At 49.0% G+C, this 18,287-nt stretch overlaps 1 protein-coding gene across 3 annotated transcripts in view; it reads left to right on the forward strand.

The window, feature by feature from the left end:
* NUP160 (nucleoporin 160) overlaps positions 1-18,287 on the forward strand; it is a 100,667-nt gene that overhangs the window by 16,967 nt on the left and 65,413 nt on the right. For all 3 annotated transcript variants that reach the window (XM_085855276.1, XM_085855275.1, XM_085855278.1), the window contains exons 13-23: positions 2,569-2,697; positions 2,804-2,903; positions 3,019-3,190; positions 3,375-3,487; positions 12,940-13,064; positions 13,268-13,392; positions 13,862-13,923; positions 14,102-14,234; positions 14,512-14,581; positions 17,906-18,004; positions 18,089-18,214. In XM_085855276.1, coding sequence (XP_085711402.1) covers positions 2,569-2,697; positions 2,804-2,903; positions 3,019-3,190; positions 3,375-3,487; positions 12,940-13,064; positions 13,268-13,392; positions 13,862-13,923; positions 14,102-14,234; positions 14,512-14,581; positions 17,906-18,004; positions 18,089-18,214 — 1,254 coding nt within the window. The remainder of the gene's footprint in view (positions 1-2,568; positions 2,698-2,803; positions 2,904-3,018; positions 3,191-3,374; positions 3,488-12,939; positions 13,065-13,267; positions 13,393-13,861; positions 13,924-14,101; positions 14,235-14,511; positions 14,582-17,905; positions 18,005-18,088; positions 18,215-18,287) is intronic.

Consider the following 18,287-nt stretch of genomic DNA (forward strand, 5'->3'; position numbering starts at 1 on the left):
GGATATTCTGCTTCTGCTCTCCCAACAATGGAGATCCACAATGCCGGACATTAAATCAGAGCCATATCGCTAGACATATCACGTGCTTTTGACATGGTCTGGCACCCTGCCCTGCTCACCAAACTCTCTTCCTTTGGTATCCAAGGACATGTCCACTCATGGCTCCCTGACTTCCTCTCCTGTCGCAGCCAAAGTGTGGCCCCAAATGAAGTTCTCTCATCCCCTCTTCTTGTCCAGGCTGGAGTTCCTCAAGGTAGTGTTCTGGGCCCTGTTCTTTTTCTGGTTTTCATCAATGATCTCTCTGACTCTCTGGGAAATTCTCTTTATCTCTTTGCTGATGACTCCACCCTCTGCCGTACCATCTGTCATCCCTCAGACCGGCAAGCAGCAGCTTCTTCGCTCACTACAGATCTGGATAAAATCACAAACTGGTCCAACACGTGGAACATGTCTTTCAATCCAGACAAATCTCACACTCTCACTATGTCTCTCCGAAAGGACCATCTGGAACCCCCCCCCACCCCCTCCCATCTACTTTCTGAACAATCCACTTGAAGAAGTACTTTTATTCAAGTTTCTGGGTCTCACTGTCTGCCATGATCCTTCCTGGGAAAGCCACATTTCCAATCTCGCCTCCAAAGGCAGTCAGCATCAAATCTTTCCTCTTCTCCAATGGCTTGATTTCTGATCATCAATTTGGTTTCAGACCAGGTCACTCTACCCTGGATATTCTGCTTCTGCTCTCCCAACAATGGAGATCCACAATCTCTAGGATTGTGATGCCGACTCTCTGGGATGCCGACTGGAAATCCTCTGTCATACAAAATCCTTCCTCGGCCCACCTGAGCTCCTGACCACATACAAAGCTTTCATCCACAGCCTGATGGAGTACTGCTCTCTCCTCTGGGTTGGTGCTCTGACCTCTCACCTTTCTCGGCTTCACGCTGTGGAAACCAAGGCATTTCGGATCATTGGTGTCTCTCGCGATGAGGCTGAGTCTTTGGGTCTCTCACTCTCTCACCGCAGGCAGATCGGTGGTCTTTCTGTCTTCTAACGTCTCCTCTCCGGCCTTGCCCCCTGCCCCCTGCTCTGTCTGAGATATGTCTTCCGCCAGAAACCCCTTCTGGTAAAACTACCAAAAGCAAGAATCACTGCTCACCTTCACTCTTTCATTCCTCCTTTTTTTCCCACCTTTGGAACAAACTCCCTCACTCTGTTCTATCCCATTCTTCCCTCCAGCCCTTCAAAACAGCTGTTCATCACCACCTCTTATCATCCCCCATCCAAATCCTCGATCTTTTCTACTCCCGTTAATCCACCCTAAACCCACCTCCTTCAAATTCTCTGCTTTCCTTCCTGAAGGTCCCTGTGGTGTCCATCTTGTATGCCCCATGTTCCCCTTCCACATCCCTCTCCCACAGATCTCCTGGTGTCTCTTTTCCCCACTGTTTTGTCCTTCCCATGCCCCACCTGTGTTATACCCCCCTTGCTGTGTGTTGTGTGTTCGCTGTCATACGAGCCTTGACAAGGTATACAAAAAAAGTCCCACTCCGTCCCAATCCCCCCTCCTTCCAAATTTCCAGCTTTCCCTCCTCAGAGTTTCCTTTTGTGTCCATTTTGTCCACCCCATGCATCCTCTCCTGTCCCCCATTCCTCCCCACACCCATTGTTTGTCCAAGTCTGTGTCTCTATCTTGGCCTTCAACCCTGCTGTTCGTGTTTTTCCCCTCTCTCAACTGTTCCTTCTTTCCTGTTGTGTCCTGATCCGTTCAGTGTACTAATACTTGCTCTTCCACGAGCGTCGACTATGTATACTAAAAATATATAAACGGACAAATTGTCATTCTGTATGGGATTTTAACCTACAGCGTCATGATCCACGGGCCCAGATAGGGACGCCAGCACGGGCTAACCTAAATGAGGTTTAATGATACAAAATAACGATAACAAGAATCCCCAAATGCAAAGCTTCCCTTTGCACTCGAACTGAAATGGACGAAAACAACAGCTGAAATTTTTTAAATTATCATTATTTATTTCCTCCATATTACCATAATATAAGTTTGTTGAAAATTTGATGACAAAAGCTCAAATGGTTAAAAAAAAAACATTCAGGCTTTGGCACACACACAATTCCTGGGAAACTATTTTCTGGGAAGAAACATGAGCTTTGGGCTCTATTTGTTTGGAAGCTGTCAGCTCAAACTCGAGAAAATTAGGCTTGCACCATCTCTAACTTGTATCAGACGCGGCGTGTGCGGTGTGGCACAATGGACAACATGGATGATAATTAATGAGCACAAAAACATTATCCTGAACTTTTGTGTTGACCGGAACTTTCAGCAGAGTCCTCTTTTCGTCTCGTTCGCAATCGAGCTTGAACACCGACGTTCCACAACGTCACAAGGTCGAGGATGGTTGTGGACGCCTGTTACTACTAATTAATGGCTCGTGTGTTTATTGACAAAGCTTTTGAGAAGCACAGAGTTTTATAAAGGTGACGTATATGGAAACTTCCTGTTCCTTTTGTTTGATTTGATCCTGTTTATTTGTTTATTTATTTTATCAGAGAGGCGTTGACACCAGTAACAGCTGGGCCAGGTTCCTTGCGTATGCAGCTCAGTATCAGCATTCCGCGGCAAAACCACTTTCATTCATTGTGTGCCCGCAATCAGGCCTGTCCTTATTGCTGTCTGCGGTGAGTTCTTCCTCAATACTTTTGTCTCGATTCCACCTCAATTTTTGTTCTCTTTCTTTAAAAGCTTTAAGTTTGCCATCTCACCGGTTTGTTGCTCTGTTTTCAGGGTGGTTTGTCTTTCCTAATTCCTGCCCACCCTTTTGACCGACTTGCTCTGTCCCCCACTGGCTCTTTATCCAACACGATGCCATTTTCATTTTGTACAGGTAAGTTGGTTTTACTGTATTGTCTTTACTACTACTGCCTTTGCCAACTGTCTCACGTACAGTTTGAGATCAAGTTCCAATTGGTCCTTTCTTCCTTTGCCGTCTCCTTCCTCAGCTACGGTATTTCTGCTGGACAAGGCACAGCAAGTCTCTGAGCTGTTGTGGGGAGAAGATGTAGATGGTGGAGAGAGTCACGGCGAGTGGATGGAGAGGGACATTGAGATTTGCAGTTCTTTGGAGCTGGAGAAGTTTGCACATGAAGCAGCGTTGCTGATTTGGGATAAATGGTGCGATGGGTGGGATATGGGTTTTCAGGACCATGTTAAATAGATGGGGGAAAATGTAATGACCCAGATGTGTTTAGCCAATCTCTACAACTCTTGCAATGTACAAGATAATTGTATCCACCTGTTGTGGTAAGTTTACCTTATGCCGAACTAACTCCTCCCCAACCCCCACCTTGAACTCCAGTTCGGACATGGTGCACCAGTTGTGTGTCATCCCTGACCTACCCACCATGGTCCGACCTCTTCTCGAGGCTCTTCACCCCTCGAGCCCTGATGGATCAAATTCTGGAAGTGATGGTAAGGGAGCCAAGTTTACCAGCAAATTAAAGCCAGCCTGTAGTGCCGTGTTAAAGCTCTGCCTTACCTCCATCCCCTCAATTCGATCTTTGCTTGTGATGAGAAAGCACATTGTTCATGGTACGTTTACAGAACTTTATTGTACGGATATTGTGTGCTCGACGTCTGCTTGCAGCTCAAAGTTGTTGGTAATTGCTTTACTTAGTTTTTTTTTTTGTTGTTGAAATTTTCATCTCTTATTGTGAATAATTTATCTCCATTACGATTGCTTGATGAATGCACAATGATGATGCGATTAAAAATGTTTGAGCGTTATCGATTAATTATTGGGGAAATGAGGACCTCCCCTTGAGCCGTTATTCTTGGCCTTGTAATAGTTGGCTTCATGTGTTCTTGGCTTTTGTTGGGGGGGGGGGGATGGTGGTCAGAGAGGGGTGAGGGTGATGGGTAGTGTGTGGAAGGTAGCTAGTTGAGCAATTTTACTAAAAACGAGTGCGTGCCCGTACGTGCGTGTCCATACGTGCAAAAAAAACCAAAAAAACTTTCAAACCGCGAGCCAGAAACAACCACACAGGCCGTTCCTTCGCTCTCGCGTGCCCGTACGTGCAAATCCCCCCCCAAAAAACAAACAAAAAAAACTTTCAAACAACCGCACAGGCCGTTCCTTCGCTCTCGCATGCCCGTACGTGCAACCCCCCCCCAAAAAAAAACAAAAAAAAATCAAACAACTACACAGGCCGTTCCTTCGCTCTCGTAAACGACGACTGGATTGGGGCATTGTGTTTATCTATAAATGCGCATAAGAAATCGAGAAATTATTAGACTACAGTGTCATCACTATCTGGAAGTAGTGCGTGCCCGTACGGAATGTTCACATGCATTCCACGAATTATCGCTTGTATTGAAGTAACAACTGCTGTGATACTTACACACACAGAGTTAATTAAAATCAAGTTTACCTCCCTGTCTTTGCTTGCCATGACATTCGCTGCCATTGACCATTGCCACTCCTACGTGGCAATGTTTGTGAGTAGGATATCTCACCTTTCTGTTTGTGAGTAGGATATCTCAAAAATTTTTGGGCGGATTCGGACGAAACTTGGTGGACAGGTTGAGGGTCTGACAAAGATGAATTGGTTCAATTTTGGTGAAGAGCCGGATATACGAGAATATTTTAATTTTTTTTAAAGTGATTCTTCACCATTGTGAGATGCGGCCAAAAACGATATACAGTATAGCGTGATATCTAACAAGGTTGTGGACGGATTATGACAAAACTTGGTGGATCACGGTCAGGTGAGGCCAGATTATATCTGTGACTTGCTGCAGGTATCATGTAAACCTGTACTAACCTATTCCATGGTCGGGTTGTCGGCGACTAAACCATCTCCTCCACCAGGTTTTTTGGTGAGGAGAGTGTTTGGATATGGACACCCAGCAGGATTAAAAAAAAAAAACCTGTCAGAGGGCAGAGGAGCTTCTTGTGAGCAACGGCCATCCATATCTCGTGCCCAACTGTGTCTGCGGACGTCCTCCTGCAGTTGGGTTACTTTTTTTATCAGGAGGTTGGTGGCAGGATTTGCACTCCGGCAACCGTAAAACCCTTCGTTGCGCAAAACACAAAAACGCAATGAAATCTGAAAACCCAATCCGTGGGGAGTACCTCCTGTGCAGCTTTCCTTCGCAAGGCAGCTCACCGGATGACAGGATTGGGTCAAAGCCTTCGGGACCCCCAATTTTTGATGATAGGAGGGAAACCACGGGGTAACATTCCCGGGTCAGATTGCGGGAGAGTGTATCGGAGTGGTGCTGAGGTGTCGTCCACCAGACGGCGGTGTCCTTGGGTTAACCTGAGGCGGTCCCTTCGGGTGGGTGCCTGGAATGTCCTATCCCTAAGAGAGGATGATCACCCGTCTCTGTTATCATGTGAGCTCAAGCGTTTGGACATGGTATTGCAGCACTCTCTGAGGTTCGGAGACCGGATTGCGGCGAGATCATGGTGGGTGGTTATACCTACTATTGGTCTGGTCGCTCTGATGGTTACCATGCCCAAGGAGTTGCTGTAGCTGTGTCCAATAAGCTGACTCCAATGATAATTGAGGTAACACCGGTCAACGAGCATATTATGAGACTAAGGATTCGTCACTCCTTGGGTGTCATTTCCCTGGTCTCTGTCTATGCTCCGACTGAGGCGAGTGATCTCACCGTGAAGGATGCATTCTACGCCAGCTCGAGTCTGTGGTTGATCAGTGCCCCAGACGAGATACACTTCTCATCTTGGGGGATTTCAATGCATCGACTGGAACTGAAAAGGATGGTTATGAGACGTGTGTTGGTCCCCATGGATCTGGAATTGTGAACGTGAATAGCACTAAGTTCCTTCACTTTGCAAGAAGTCATGGACTTAGGGTGGCCGGTTCATGGTTTCAGCGCCCACAAGCTCATCGCTGGACTTGGTATTCCAACGCTGGCGGTGCGGCAAAGGAGATTGACCATGTCTTCGTTGATGGTCGCTGGAGGATGATCCAGAACTGCAGGGTCTACCGAAGTGCTCATTTCCTCAATACTGACCACAGGCTTGTTGTAGCAACTCTGAAGTTGCACCTTAAGTGCAGGAGAATGGTACCATCCCAGCCTCAGCTGGATGTTGGCAAGCTCAAGGATGAGAGGGTAGCTGAGGAGTTTGCGAACAAGCTGAGTAAAGATTTGGGGGGTCTGGAGCTTTGGGGGGTCCTGAAGAGTTGTGGAGCGCCTTCAAGACCACCGTCCTTGATGTTGCCGGTGGATGTCTTGGAACTCACCGTAGGGCAAAGAAGAATTTTGACTCTCAAGGGACCCTGGATACCATTGACCAGAGTCGCAGGGCCAGGCTGAATGGCAGAGCTGAGCTGTTCAGGGAGCTGAGGCGTAAAACTGTACGTGCACTGAGGGTGGACAAGGAGGCCTGTGTGCGAGGAATCTGTGAGGGGGTAGAGCATCACCTGTGGTCAAGTGATTCTCGTCCTGCTTACAGGGGAATTCACGCATTGCGTTCATCCAAGCCCATCCCTCGGTGCACTGCAGTTAGAGCAGAGGGTGGTTGGCTCTTGACAGAGGAGTCCGAAGTGAAGGCCCACTGGGACGGTTTAATACTTGGAGCGGTTGCACCAGGCTGTTCCACCAGCTGTCGAGTTGGACATCAGGGGTGTTACAATCCCTGTTGCTGACCTTCCAATCAACTGTGGTCCACCTTCGCTTGTGGAAACACAGGCTGCGGTGAACCGGTTGAAATGGGGTAAAGCTCCAGGGATCTGTGGCATCCATGCTGAACTTCTCAATGCTGGTGGAAATGCTGTACTCGTGTCGTTGCATGCAGTTCTATGCTCTGCCTGGAACACAGGCATCATCCTAACTGACTGGAATAGGGGCCTTGTTGTCCCTCTCTGGAAAGGGAATGGTGATCGCCAAGACTGCAACAACTACCAAGGGGTGTAGCTGCTCTCAGTGCCAGGCAAGGTCTTTGCTCCGATAATTCTTGATAGGGCTCGCCACCATCTGCTTGAGCACCAGTGTCCAGAGCAGTCAGGTTTTACACCAAAGAGGTCAATGATTGACCTTATCTTTGCTCTTCGGGTCCTCACCGAACACAGACGAGAGTTTCGGCAGGGGCTGCTTGCAGCCTTTGTTGATCTCTGTAAAGTGTTTGATTCAGTGAATTGGGATGCCCTCTGGAGGATTCTAGGTCTTCGTGCGGTGCCACCAAAACTGATCGATCTGATGTCTGAACTCTACTCTGGAACTGAAAGTGCTGTGAGATGTGGTGGTACCATCTCTGACTTATTTCCAGTTGTTGCTGGAGTTCGTCAGGGATGTGTACTGGCCCCCACACTTTTCAGCACTTGTATGGACTGGATTCTGGGGAAGATGTCGGAGAGATCAAGCTGCGGTGCATCGTTTAGGAATGTCAATATCTCTGACCTTGATTTCGCAGATGATGCAGTCATCTTTGCGTAGACTCCAGATATCCTTTCGGGAGCCCTCGCGGTGCTGAATGAGGATTCGGAGCCGCTGGGATTACTGGTTTCCTGGGTCAAAACTAAGATCCAGGCTTTCAATGACATCTTGGATGCTGCTGTCCTATCTGTGCCTGTTTGTGGTGAGCATGTTGAGGTCGTGGAGAGATTCATTTACCTTGGCAGTGATATTCATGTCTCTGCCGGCTGTGAGTCAGAGGTCAATCGATGTTTGGGTCGGGCCTGGGGAGTCGTGGATTCACTGGATAATGGGGTGTTGCGCTGCTGGTACCTGTGTGGGAGGACTAAAGTGCGAGTCTTCAGGTCCTTGGTGTGATATACGAGGTGCAGTGGAACACGAGAAGCAAGAGTGTTAACAGCAACTCCACTTTATTACGCGTCCTGATGTACATTTCTGCCAACCCTAGCGGGCGAGTCATGATATACGAAAATCCAATCACGTGATACAGCACATTCCTCCCCTCGTAAAATGACAAGTCAAATGATGAAAGGACAATCATAACATGACCAACCGAAACCAATCAACACTCATAAGCCTCCAAGTACCGCGGCCGCACCCTGACCCGCCTCAGACGGGCAGCAACGCCAGACGGCCCAGGCTCAGACGCCTCCCGGCTCGGTCGAGGTGACACCCTCGCCGGACTTGCGCCATCCGCAATAACAAACGCCCCTGGCCGACCAGCCTGCCCGATGTCCTCGGGCAGGACTGAATCAGGTGAAGACCCCGTGGGCGCCGGCACATCCGGCCCTGGCGATACAACGTCTGGCCACGGCGACATTACAGGTGGGGGTCCCACATCTTTCGGCCCGGGGGGGGGGTGACTCTGAACAGCGATCATGCATTTGGTCCACTTGCCGCTTCCACACCTCCCCACTATCAGTCCGCACCATGCAATTCACCGGCCCCAGTACCACAGAGACCACAGCCGGCACTCATTTGGAACCGTGGAAATAATCGCGCACCATTACCCGCTGTCCCATATCAAAACCGCGCAGCAGCGTCGGACGCGACACCGCCCCACTCCCCTACACTCCAGGTCGTAGCAAATCCAGTCTGGACCGCAATGCCCGTCCATAGAGACGAATGGCAGGAGAATCGCCCGTGACAGGATGAATCTCATTCCTGTAATGGAGCAAAAAGACATCGACCACCGTCTGCACAGGTGCAACACCCCCCCCCCCCTGCGCAAAGCCCGTTTCAACATCTTATCAAACGATTCAGCTTGCCCATTCGTCTCAGGATGATACGGTGCGGACCTTAGATGTCGAATTCCATTTTGACGCATAAACTCATCAAATACACCTGCGATGAACTGCGGACCGTTATCAGAGACCAGGATCTCCGGTAATCCTTTATTAGCAAAGATCGTCCGCAGTTTCTCTACTGTAATGTTTGCTGATGTATGCTGCAATACTACAACCTCCGGCCATTTAGAGAATGCATCGATCACAATCAAAAACATTTTGCCATTAACCGGCCCCGCAAAATCTACATGGACCCTCTGCTAGGCTCTGTCTGAGGTCGGCCATAGCCCCGAGGCTCGACGCGGGTTATCAGCATCTGTTTGACACGTGGCGCAATGCTTAACCGACTGCTCAATGTCTTTGTCCAACCCCGGCCACCACAACAGGCTACGAGCAAGACTCCTGGTCTTCACGACGCCAAGGTGACTGACATGCAGTTCTTCCAAACACCGCTGCCTGAACTTCGGCGGAATCACCGCCCTCATTCCCCACATAACGCACCGTTGGACCAACGATAGCTCCGATGCGCGCGACGTGAAAGGTTGAAATGCCGGTGTCGAAGGCAGATCGCTCCAATTCCCTGTAGAAATCGCCTGGACGACACGGGCGAGCACTGGATCATGAGCCGATTCCACCGCGACCTGTCTGGCCGTGATCGGCCCGCTTTGGACCTGGCCCAGCGCGAACACATCGACCTGGTCGGCCGACTCAGACGCAGCTGGACCCTCCGCACACGGCAAGCATGACAGCCCGTCGCAGTTAGCATGCTTCTTGGTGCTTCGGAACTGAATATCATAATCGTAAGCAGCAAGAAACAGACACCACTGCTGTATTCGCGTGGCCACTACCACCGGTACCCCGCGTTCCGGTCTCAGGATGAATTGAAGCGGTTTGTGAGCCGTCTGCAAAGTGAAGTGCCGCCCCAGCAGGTATTGATGAAACCTCCGCACACCCCAGACGAGGCTGAGAGCCTCGCGCTCGATCTGGGCATATTCCCGCTCTGCTGCGGACAGGGTCCGGGATGCAAAACAAACAGGCTGCTCGGAACCATTGTCCATCCTGTGGGAGAGCACTGCCCCGATGCCATATGCAGAGCTGTCGCATGCCAATAGGAGCGGACGCGCAGGCTCGTAGTGCACGAGGACCGTATCCTCTGTGAGCATCCGCTTGACGCGGTCGAACGACGCCTGGTGTGCAGGCCCACAGGCCCAGCGCTCGTCCTTCCTGAGCAACCGTGATCCATGGCTTTCTGCCACAAGGCTGGGGCCGAAGCAATCCCAAAACAGAGTTGGGTATATCGATAGAGCCCTTGACACGTGTTGATTGTCAAAAGCTCGCTACTCCCGGGATCCATCGCCAGGTGAAAATATGCATCACGCAGGTCTAGCTTCGTGAAATATCGACTCCCCGCCAATCGTGCATATATTTCATCGATTGACGGCAGTGGATATTGCTCCACGCTGAGCCCCGGGTTAACCGTGGACTTGAAGTCCCCGCACAATCAGACGTCTCCATTCCGTTTCAGCACCGTGACGACCGGGGTGGCCCAATCTGAGTACGACACCCGTTCGATCACTCCACAGGCCTCCAGCCTATCCAGTTCACCCTTGACCTTGTCACGCAGGGCATACGGCACCGGCCGCGGTTTACAAAAACGAGGAACCACCCCCTCCTTCAGGAAGAGCTTTGCCTCCACGCCCTTGAGTTTCCCAAGGTCGTCGCAAAACAAACCTTGATGTCTTTGAAGAATCTTCTCCAACTGATCCTCCCATCGGCTCGGCACGGGTTGCACAAGGTGAACTGCGGCCCAGTCTAGCCTGATGCGGGACAGCCAGTCTCGGCCGAGGAGAGACGGTCCCCTCCCCTGCACGACGTACAACGGAAGCGCGGTGACCTGGCCTTGGTACCACACAGACACGTCTGCCATCCCGACTGGCGTTATCTTCTCGCGGGTGTACGTGAACAACGTGAGGTTTGACCTGATAAGCTTCAGGCCGTTGAGTCTACGCGCGGTCTGTTCGCCTATGATCGACACAGCCGCTCCCGTATCAACCTGAAACGTGATCGGCATTTTGTTCACTTCGATTTCCACCGTCATTGGGCGCGCCGCCGCCGGGCCAATTGAAAACAGGCTCAACAACGGCTGCCGGTTCCGTCCCGGGTCACCGAGGTCGCCTCGCACATCGCCGTCCATGACCTTTAAACACACGGTGCCTTTATACGGGCACACATGGCGCAGGTGTCGACCTCCGCATCCCAAACACGTCCGCGGGGTCACCTCGCCGCTCGTGCGGCCGCGCGGCGACGTCCGACCCGCACCGAAGGTCGTGCGTGCGTTCTGGGGCACTCGCGACCCCGCGTGGCCGGTGATGGCCCGAACATCCCCGCGAGTCTGCTCGACAGATGTAGCCATGCTGACCGCCGAGTCGAATGTAATGGCTTCACCCTTCAGCCGTAGAATTGCCGAAACCATCTTCGCATCCTGTAAACCAGCAATAAAACTATCTCTGAGCCGAGTTGGACGCTCCTCCGTCGTGAACTTGCATGCCACGGAAGAATGCTTCACTCGCGCCACGAAATCAGCGACGCGCTCCTCTGCACCTTTCGAGAGGCGATCGAACTGGTATCGATCGAGCTGTAATGATATCTCCGGTGCCATGTGTGCTTTCATCTTCTCCACAATGTCCCGAAACGACAGCTCGTCATCACGGGGCTTGTCCGGCGCCACCAAATCACTCAGTAGTCGATAATGCTCCGCCGATAGCGAGGCGAGCAAGATCGACTTCTGTTTGCTCTCGTCGACCACATCATTCGCGTGGAAATAGCATCCCAATTGCTCTGAAAACAATTCGAAGTCGTCTCCGACGAAAACGGGCACATGTCCGTTTTCAACCATCTTCGTCAGCCAACTGTGATATACGAGGTGCAGTGGAACACGAGAAGCAAGAGTGTTAGCAGCAACTCCGCTTTATTGCGCGTCCTGATGTACATTCCTGCCACCCCTAGCGGGCGAGTCATGATATACGAAAACCCAATCACGTGATACAGCACACTTGGTGCCTCCAGTCTTGCTCTGTGGATGCGAGACTTGGACTCTGACCAAGGATCTGAGATGGGGACTTAATTCCTTTGGTACCAGGTCTCTTCAGAGAATCCTTGGCTATCGCTGGTCGGATTTTGTGTCCAACGAGCGGTTGCTGAGAGAGACTCAAATGAGATTTGTTACCTGCATCGTCCATGAGCGTCAGCTGCGGCTGTATGGACATGTGGCTCGTTTTCCTGACGCTGATCCTGCTCACCAGATTCTCTCAGCGAGGGAGTCTCCTGAGTGGAGGAGGCAAATGGGCCAACCACGTGCCTTGTGGTTGCAGCAGGTTGATCGGCATCTCAAGGAGATGGGGATGGGTCAGGCATCTGCTGGGGGGATGGCCAGACGGAGGCCCCTGGAGTACCGGCGGAAAGTGGATGCAGCGACGCGCTGCTCTGGCGCATGCTCCCATACCTGACCTGACCCTTGGTGGATGAGTTTGGTAGGTGACAAGAAGAAGCCGATTAGATTTTGGTTCGCACTCGGATCCAGATCACGCTTATCTGTGGGATACAAAACGTAAACTGTTCAGCCTGGCGGAGGTATGCGTTCTCCTGAGTGCCGTTCTCGTTACCTCCACCACCAAACGTGGAAGGAACGAACTTACATTTTCACCCCTGTTTGTTTGTTTGTTTTGCACGATATCCCAAAAAGTTGTGGGCAGATTTGAATTAAATTTGGTGGGCAGGTTGGATTGGTGACAAGGATAGACTGATTACATTCTGCTGAAGATCTGGATATTAGAATTGAAAAAAATTTCTTGAGTGATTCCTCACCATTGAGGGATGGGACCAAAAACGATGTATTACACGATATTTCAAAAATTCCCTGGGCCCGATATGTTCTACTGGATCAGGAATTGCGTGGCGGAGGTTTGAGCTCCACCGAGTACCCTTCTCGCTTCTGTATTTAGTCGTCACATGTTGGTTTCCATATTTATTTTTCTGACCCTGCATCGAAGCATCGTATGAATTTACTTTTTCTTTTTTTACCCGAATGTATTCGAAATGTGAATTGCTTAATGCTTGTTGAACTGATTTGTTTATTTTTCTGTGTTGAATTATGACTGTTGTGATCGGCACGGTTGTTGAATCCCCATTCTTCAGTGTGCACTTTGCATGCTGGGAGTTTGCCCACCTCCGCCGTCGCCGCCGTGACCGTTAGAGCTTCCCGTCTCCGTCTGCACATCTCGTTCTCTTTGCTCGCGATCCTCAATGCAGCACTCAACATGGTAATCCATCAGGTTTCCAACTGTCTTCACATTCCCTCCCTATCTGCACCTCCATTACTCACATGCCCCCCCTCTCTCCCTTTTCTCAACATTTTGCTTTTGTTGTTTTCTAATTTTTTTGAACTCTCCAGCTCCCCTTTCTCCCCCCGCCCCTCTTACCCTCTTCTATTCACCAGTGTTTCCACTGTCTTACCTCTCCACAGGACCGTCACCACAGGCTCCTCCGTACCCTCATCAAATCTACTCTCCATCTCTGCCAAGCTTACCGGTTACTCTACCAAACCGCTCGCTCACTTGTCACTCTTCCCACCATGAGCATCACTTCAATGTATGTTAATTCGCCCCTTGTGCTACTCTTTTTGATTGGCCCATATTTCCTTATGTTAATTGTTTTCAAAATGTTCTGAACCGCTTGTTATAATATACATCCCAATCAAGTTTTTTATTTATTTATTTTATTTTATTTTATTTTATTTTTTTCCAATGACTCCTCACCCATCCCCTCTCACTCTGACTACTCCAATGCTTTGTCACCACCTCCTCTCACACTCCCCCCTCCCAGCGCACACTCTCCCAAGTATTCGCCCTTCTTTCACACCTTCTTGCCCCCCCAGCCATCCATCTCCTCCCCCAGATTGTCTCCTCTAATGCCCCCCCCACCCTGGCTGTTTTTCTTTTTTAATCCTTCCTTCATTCCATTTTCTCATCTTTTCCCTCACCTCCCCCCCCCCACCCCAAACCTTTTTTTTTGTTTGTTTGTTTGTTTTAAACTCGTAATTGGCCTTGTCCTGCCCCAGAGAGGTCACCATGCGACACCTTTCTGTACTCGACTCTCGACCGCTCGCCACTCATCTTGCAGGTAACGTTGACAGTCAAACACTCCATTTTAGAATGCGCATCCCATTCAGATAGCAATTGATTTTGAAACTTTTAACACTCTGCTTTGAAAAAGCCAGTTGGTTTAACCTGGCAGTCAGCTGATGTTTTGTCGTTCATTAATTTTTTATTTGTTTTTCATTTAAACTCACTGGATGCAGCTCCAGTCTCAGTGGCCGAGGGGCTTCTCTTGGCGTCAGGGCCGACATCCCTACTCCAAGCAAGCAAAGCCGCTGGTAGCACAAGCTGGCCCCAGATCCTCACACAGTTGTGCCAGAGCCTCATGCACTTGCTGTATCCTGCAAATAATGCAGATGGATGGGGGGTGGTTGTGGGGGGTGGGGGGGTGGAGGGATTGTAGTCGAGCAATAGTGGAAGTTTTTCATTAAAAAAAGAAAAAAATTTAATCCAAGGTTTGTTAGTTTTCAGGAAAATAGTGATGCAGAAGGGGTGATAGTAAGATGTCAGGGTAAGGGCAGATGGATGGGTTTGTGAACGAATGAGAATGTTGGTGAGATTGGCCATTGCTTATACCTGTCCCTCGTGGCATCCTTTAACTGACTCCCCACAGCTGGCCCGAGAATCCATCCTTCAGCCTCGGGGAGTTTATGCTCCGACAGCACCAGCTGCCCCAACTCCAGGCATGTCCTGATCTATCTTGTAAAACCACACAACTTTGAAAGCGCTCAAACGTGTCGCTGTTTATATGCAAATGTCGACCGAATGCAATCGCTTGCACGCATTCCGGAGGAGATCGGTGGTGTGCACAATGCAATTAACGGGATTTCCCCCATTTATCAGCAATGTTAAATTGCAAAGTGGATTTCTTGTACGAGGACTAATTTTGAATTGACTCTGATCGGCCCTTGAAAGTATGATGTTACACATTATGTATTGTCATATGGCTTGTGGACAATTTTTATCATTTTTAATCCTTTGAAGTTTGCCGTAAACGAGGCTGAGAGCCACTAAATGTGAAAGGCTATCGAAAGAAGAGGAGGAAAAAAACTGGCAAAACCTTCACCGAGTTCAACCAGACTTGATGGGGGTGTTCAACAAGTTGTTGGAACGAGATTTGCGTAACAGTCAAAGAACACCGTCTAAGGTTCATGAGCAAGCTTGTGCATAATTGTAACAATTGTGTTGAGTCTCACAATATAAATTTGTTAGCACAAAGTGTCCTTTAGCTGAGTTTTATTTCTGGCGGGAGAGTGAAATGACAAAGCCGAAGGCACAAATCCCTCGGAGGGGAGTCACGTGGCCAAGGAAGGACTCTAATTCATCAGTTGCATTGTTCAGGTTTGCGATGGGCTTCGGGGTAAACTGCACTCCCTGCATGCGTGACCTATCGGGGTCGTTGCTAAAACGTCGGGCAGGAGGAGAAGAAAAATGTCGAAAGGGAGGCCTGTTTGGTGTTTGGATCTAAACCGATGGCTCATGATGTTGGGAACACCCAAGGTTCAAATCCCATATGATGTGCTGAACGTATTTATTTGTCCGCATTGTCTGTTAATGTCCGTGTAATTGACGTTTACTCTCGTCTTCCTCTTTCGCGTGATTTATGTACAAGCATTGAGCCCAACTCTGTGGCATTGTGGTTAGAGAGTCCGCCTTAAATATGGTAGGTCGGTGGTTGGATTCTTACCCAGGCCAAATCGTACCAAATACTGTACGCTCGGCATTTAGGAGATATAGCATGGATAAGCTCCCTGGGTTGAAATCCCATGAAGGAAAGGGGGGGGGGAGGGGTGGTTTCTCAATTGTCCCACTGATGCCACGTCGCAAGATTGCCACCGGCACCCAGAGTGCTCCAGGAAAGAAGGTCCATTTCCCCCTCAAGGTTCACAGCCGTTTGCGTGAAGTCGAGTACAGTGGTGTTTAATGTCTGTCTTCAAACAACAGCTTCTCGATGAATCTTAGAACCTGTAAAAACAAGCAGTCATAGACTGGTACTTACGGAATCATCAACTTGACCTCTGACCTTGTCTAATAAAAGTTGTCTCTAGAGAAGGTAGCGGCGCAAAACAGAAGTTTCTACGATGATTCTGTACCAAACCATCAAAAATAGAATGTTTGACCTCAGTGTGACCTTGACCTTTGACCGATTTTGACCAAAATCTAATCAGCAGTAGCCATCAACCTCCTGAATCACGTGGTGTAATTTGATATTGGTAGCTTCTTCCGTTCTCGAGTTATCATGCCTACAAACAAACAAACACACAAACAGAGGACGGAAGTCATCAATATACTTACGAAATCTTAGATTTCGTAAGTAATAATGAACAAATAATTGGTTGCCACGGCAACAAACGAACCTGCTAGTACAGGCTGAAGACGCCTGGTTGCAGGAAGAGCATCCTCTTCATTTCAGGTGCACGTTATGAACATTGGAAGTATAGAAAACGTTCCATTCTGGATTTAATCATGAAAACATGTCTGCTTGCCGAACGACAAATTGGTTTTGCAGGACCGAATTGCCACCCTAATGACAATTACAGTAAGTGACTGACTTGTGTTGTTTTTATACCTCCCAGCTGAAGGACGGAGGCATTCCGTTTCAGGGTTGTCCATTCGTCGGTTATCGATTTTCTTGTTGCCACGATAACTTGTGAACTACTGAAGGGATTCCAACCAAACTTGCCAAAAGTACGGACTGTATTACAAAGACTAACCGATTCAACATTGGGTTTCACAGGGCAAAGGTCGTGTGCTGTTTGAAAATAATTTTTGCAGATCAACTCGAGTTGGAAGCATGTGATGTTTTCTCTCTCTCTTCCCTCGGTCAATTTTCGTTTTTCATGTGACCTTCAATTGAGGTCATACATAACAGTGGGTTAACATCGAGGAGGCGTATCTCTCGACGCACTCGCAACGAAGCCTGTTTTCTAGTTTCTCACCAATAACCGTTGGAAATATTTGCCGAAGCTATTCGTGCTACTCGAACATTGCACGGCGTTCGTCGCTTTATTTTGGATTGCGGATCCATGACCTTTCAATGGTTGGCTGCGGTCCGCTTCATGAAACTGGAGGGGACATCTCCATGAAAAATGGCGGTACATTTGGGGTGCCAATGTGCGAAAAATGTACAAGGCGATAAGAAATAACGTGTTGTCGTGCATCACGTGGGTTTGTGTTTCGTTCAAGGTTTGCATGACGGGAACCCATCATTTGATTCCAAAAGTGGTGTTTTCTTGTTTGTTTGTTTGTTTTTGTACAGGGTCAGTTGTGTCCTCCAGCATTAACACCGTTACCTGTGGGACAAGGACACTTCATTACCCCACGTGTGCCAAGCGAAAGTGGAGTTAAGAAATTCGTTCACTTTCTCTGTCTACAATCGTCGGTTGATGATTGAGGAACAACGTCATTTCATTGAATGTTATATTTTAAACATGGATTGGAAAACGAACCTGTAGTTTATCAGTAGTTTGTCTCTGAATTTGTCCCGATCGCACGCGCACAGAGAGGAGTTGGATCGTTTGTTTTTTTTTAAACTCTGTCTTTCTGGCAGTCAAACGAAATTGAAAATCATTCCAAACAGGAAACTTACTGTGTTTAGCGATGACGTAAAGGACACAAACAGCACGCATGATTAACTAATGTAACGTGTTAAATAAGGGGATGTAAAAGACGCTGCGTCAACGGCGGTAAACTTCCAAAATTCACTCATGGAGAAGAACAATTTAAATGTTTTCCAAAAGCGTTCAATTGCATGCACCTTTGCTGTGACCTTGTTTAACGCCATAAATGCTGAACCAATTCGAATTTTTGCAGGACGGATTAGCGAACCAGCGAAAAGAGCGGCTTGGTTGGAACCTCATGGTTTTGTGGTTATGGAAGATATTTGATATCTTGATGGGTCATTTTATATAATTATTTATCCAAAAGCTGCGATGGATTGGGAGGGGCTGGGATTGAGTGAAGTAGAGGGCAATTCTAATAATTTGGAGTTTGATGTCTGTATTCAGGAATTCTGTTTGGAGCTGCTCAGCTGGAGTACTCAAAACAGAAACGTGTGTATGCTTGCGCTCGGACAAGCATACCTTTTCACTGGCGAGGCGGAAAAGGTGAGTTGGGTGAACCATGGGGTTCTTCCCAGCATATCCTCCAAGTGGTCGTTGAATCTGTTCCATCCTCCTCTGTGTTTGTAGGCACTTTCCTGCTTCCTGAAGGCCGCACAGGCTGCTGCGAACGAGCGGGACGTGCAGCTCAGGCTTCTCCCACCCGACTCTTCACCATCACCACCCGGCTCTCTCGAGATGAACTACTACCGCAAGGTTGGTCTGGAATGTGGTCTTACAAAATCGAGACCGTACTTGAGTCTCTGACCTCTGCAGCAAGTTCTTGCTC

Source organism: Eptatretus burgeri, chromosome 14 (assembly GCF_056783735.1).
Source record: "Eptatretus burgeri isolate ZD-2024b chromosome 14, Ebu_testis_v1, whole genome shotgun sequence".
In the NCBI taxonomy this organism is placed as follows: domain Eukaryota; kingdom Metazoa; phylum Chordata; class Myxini; order Myxiniformes; family Myxinidae; genus Eptatretus; species Eptatretus burgeri.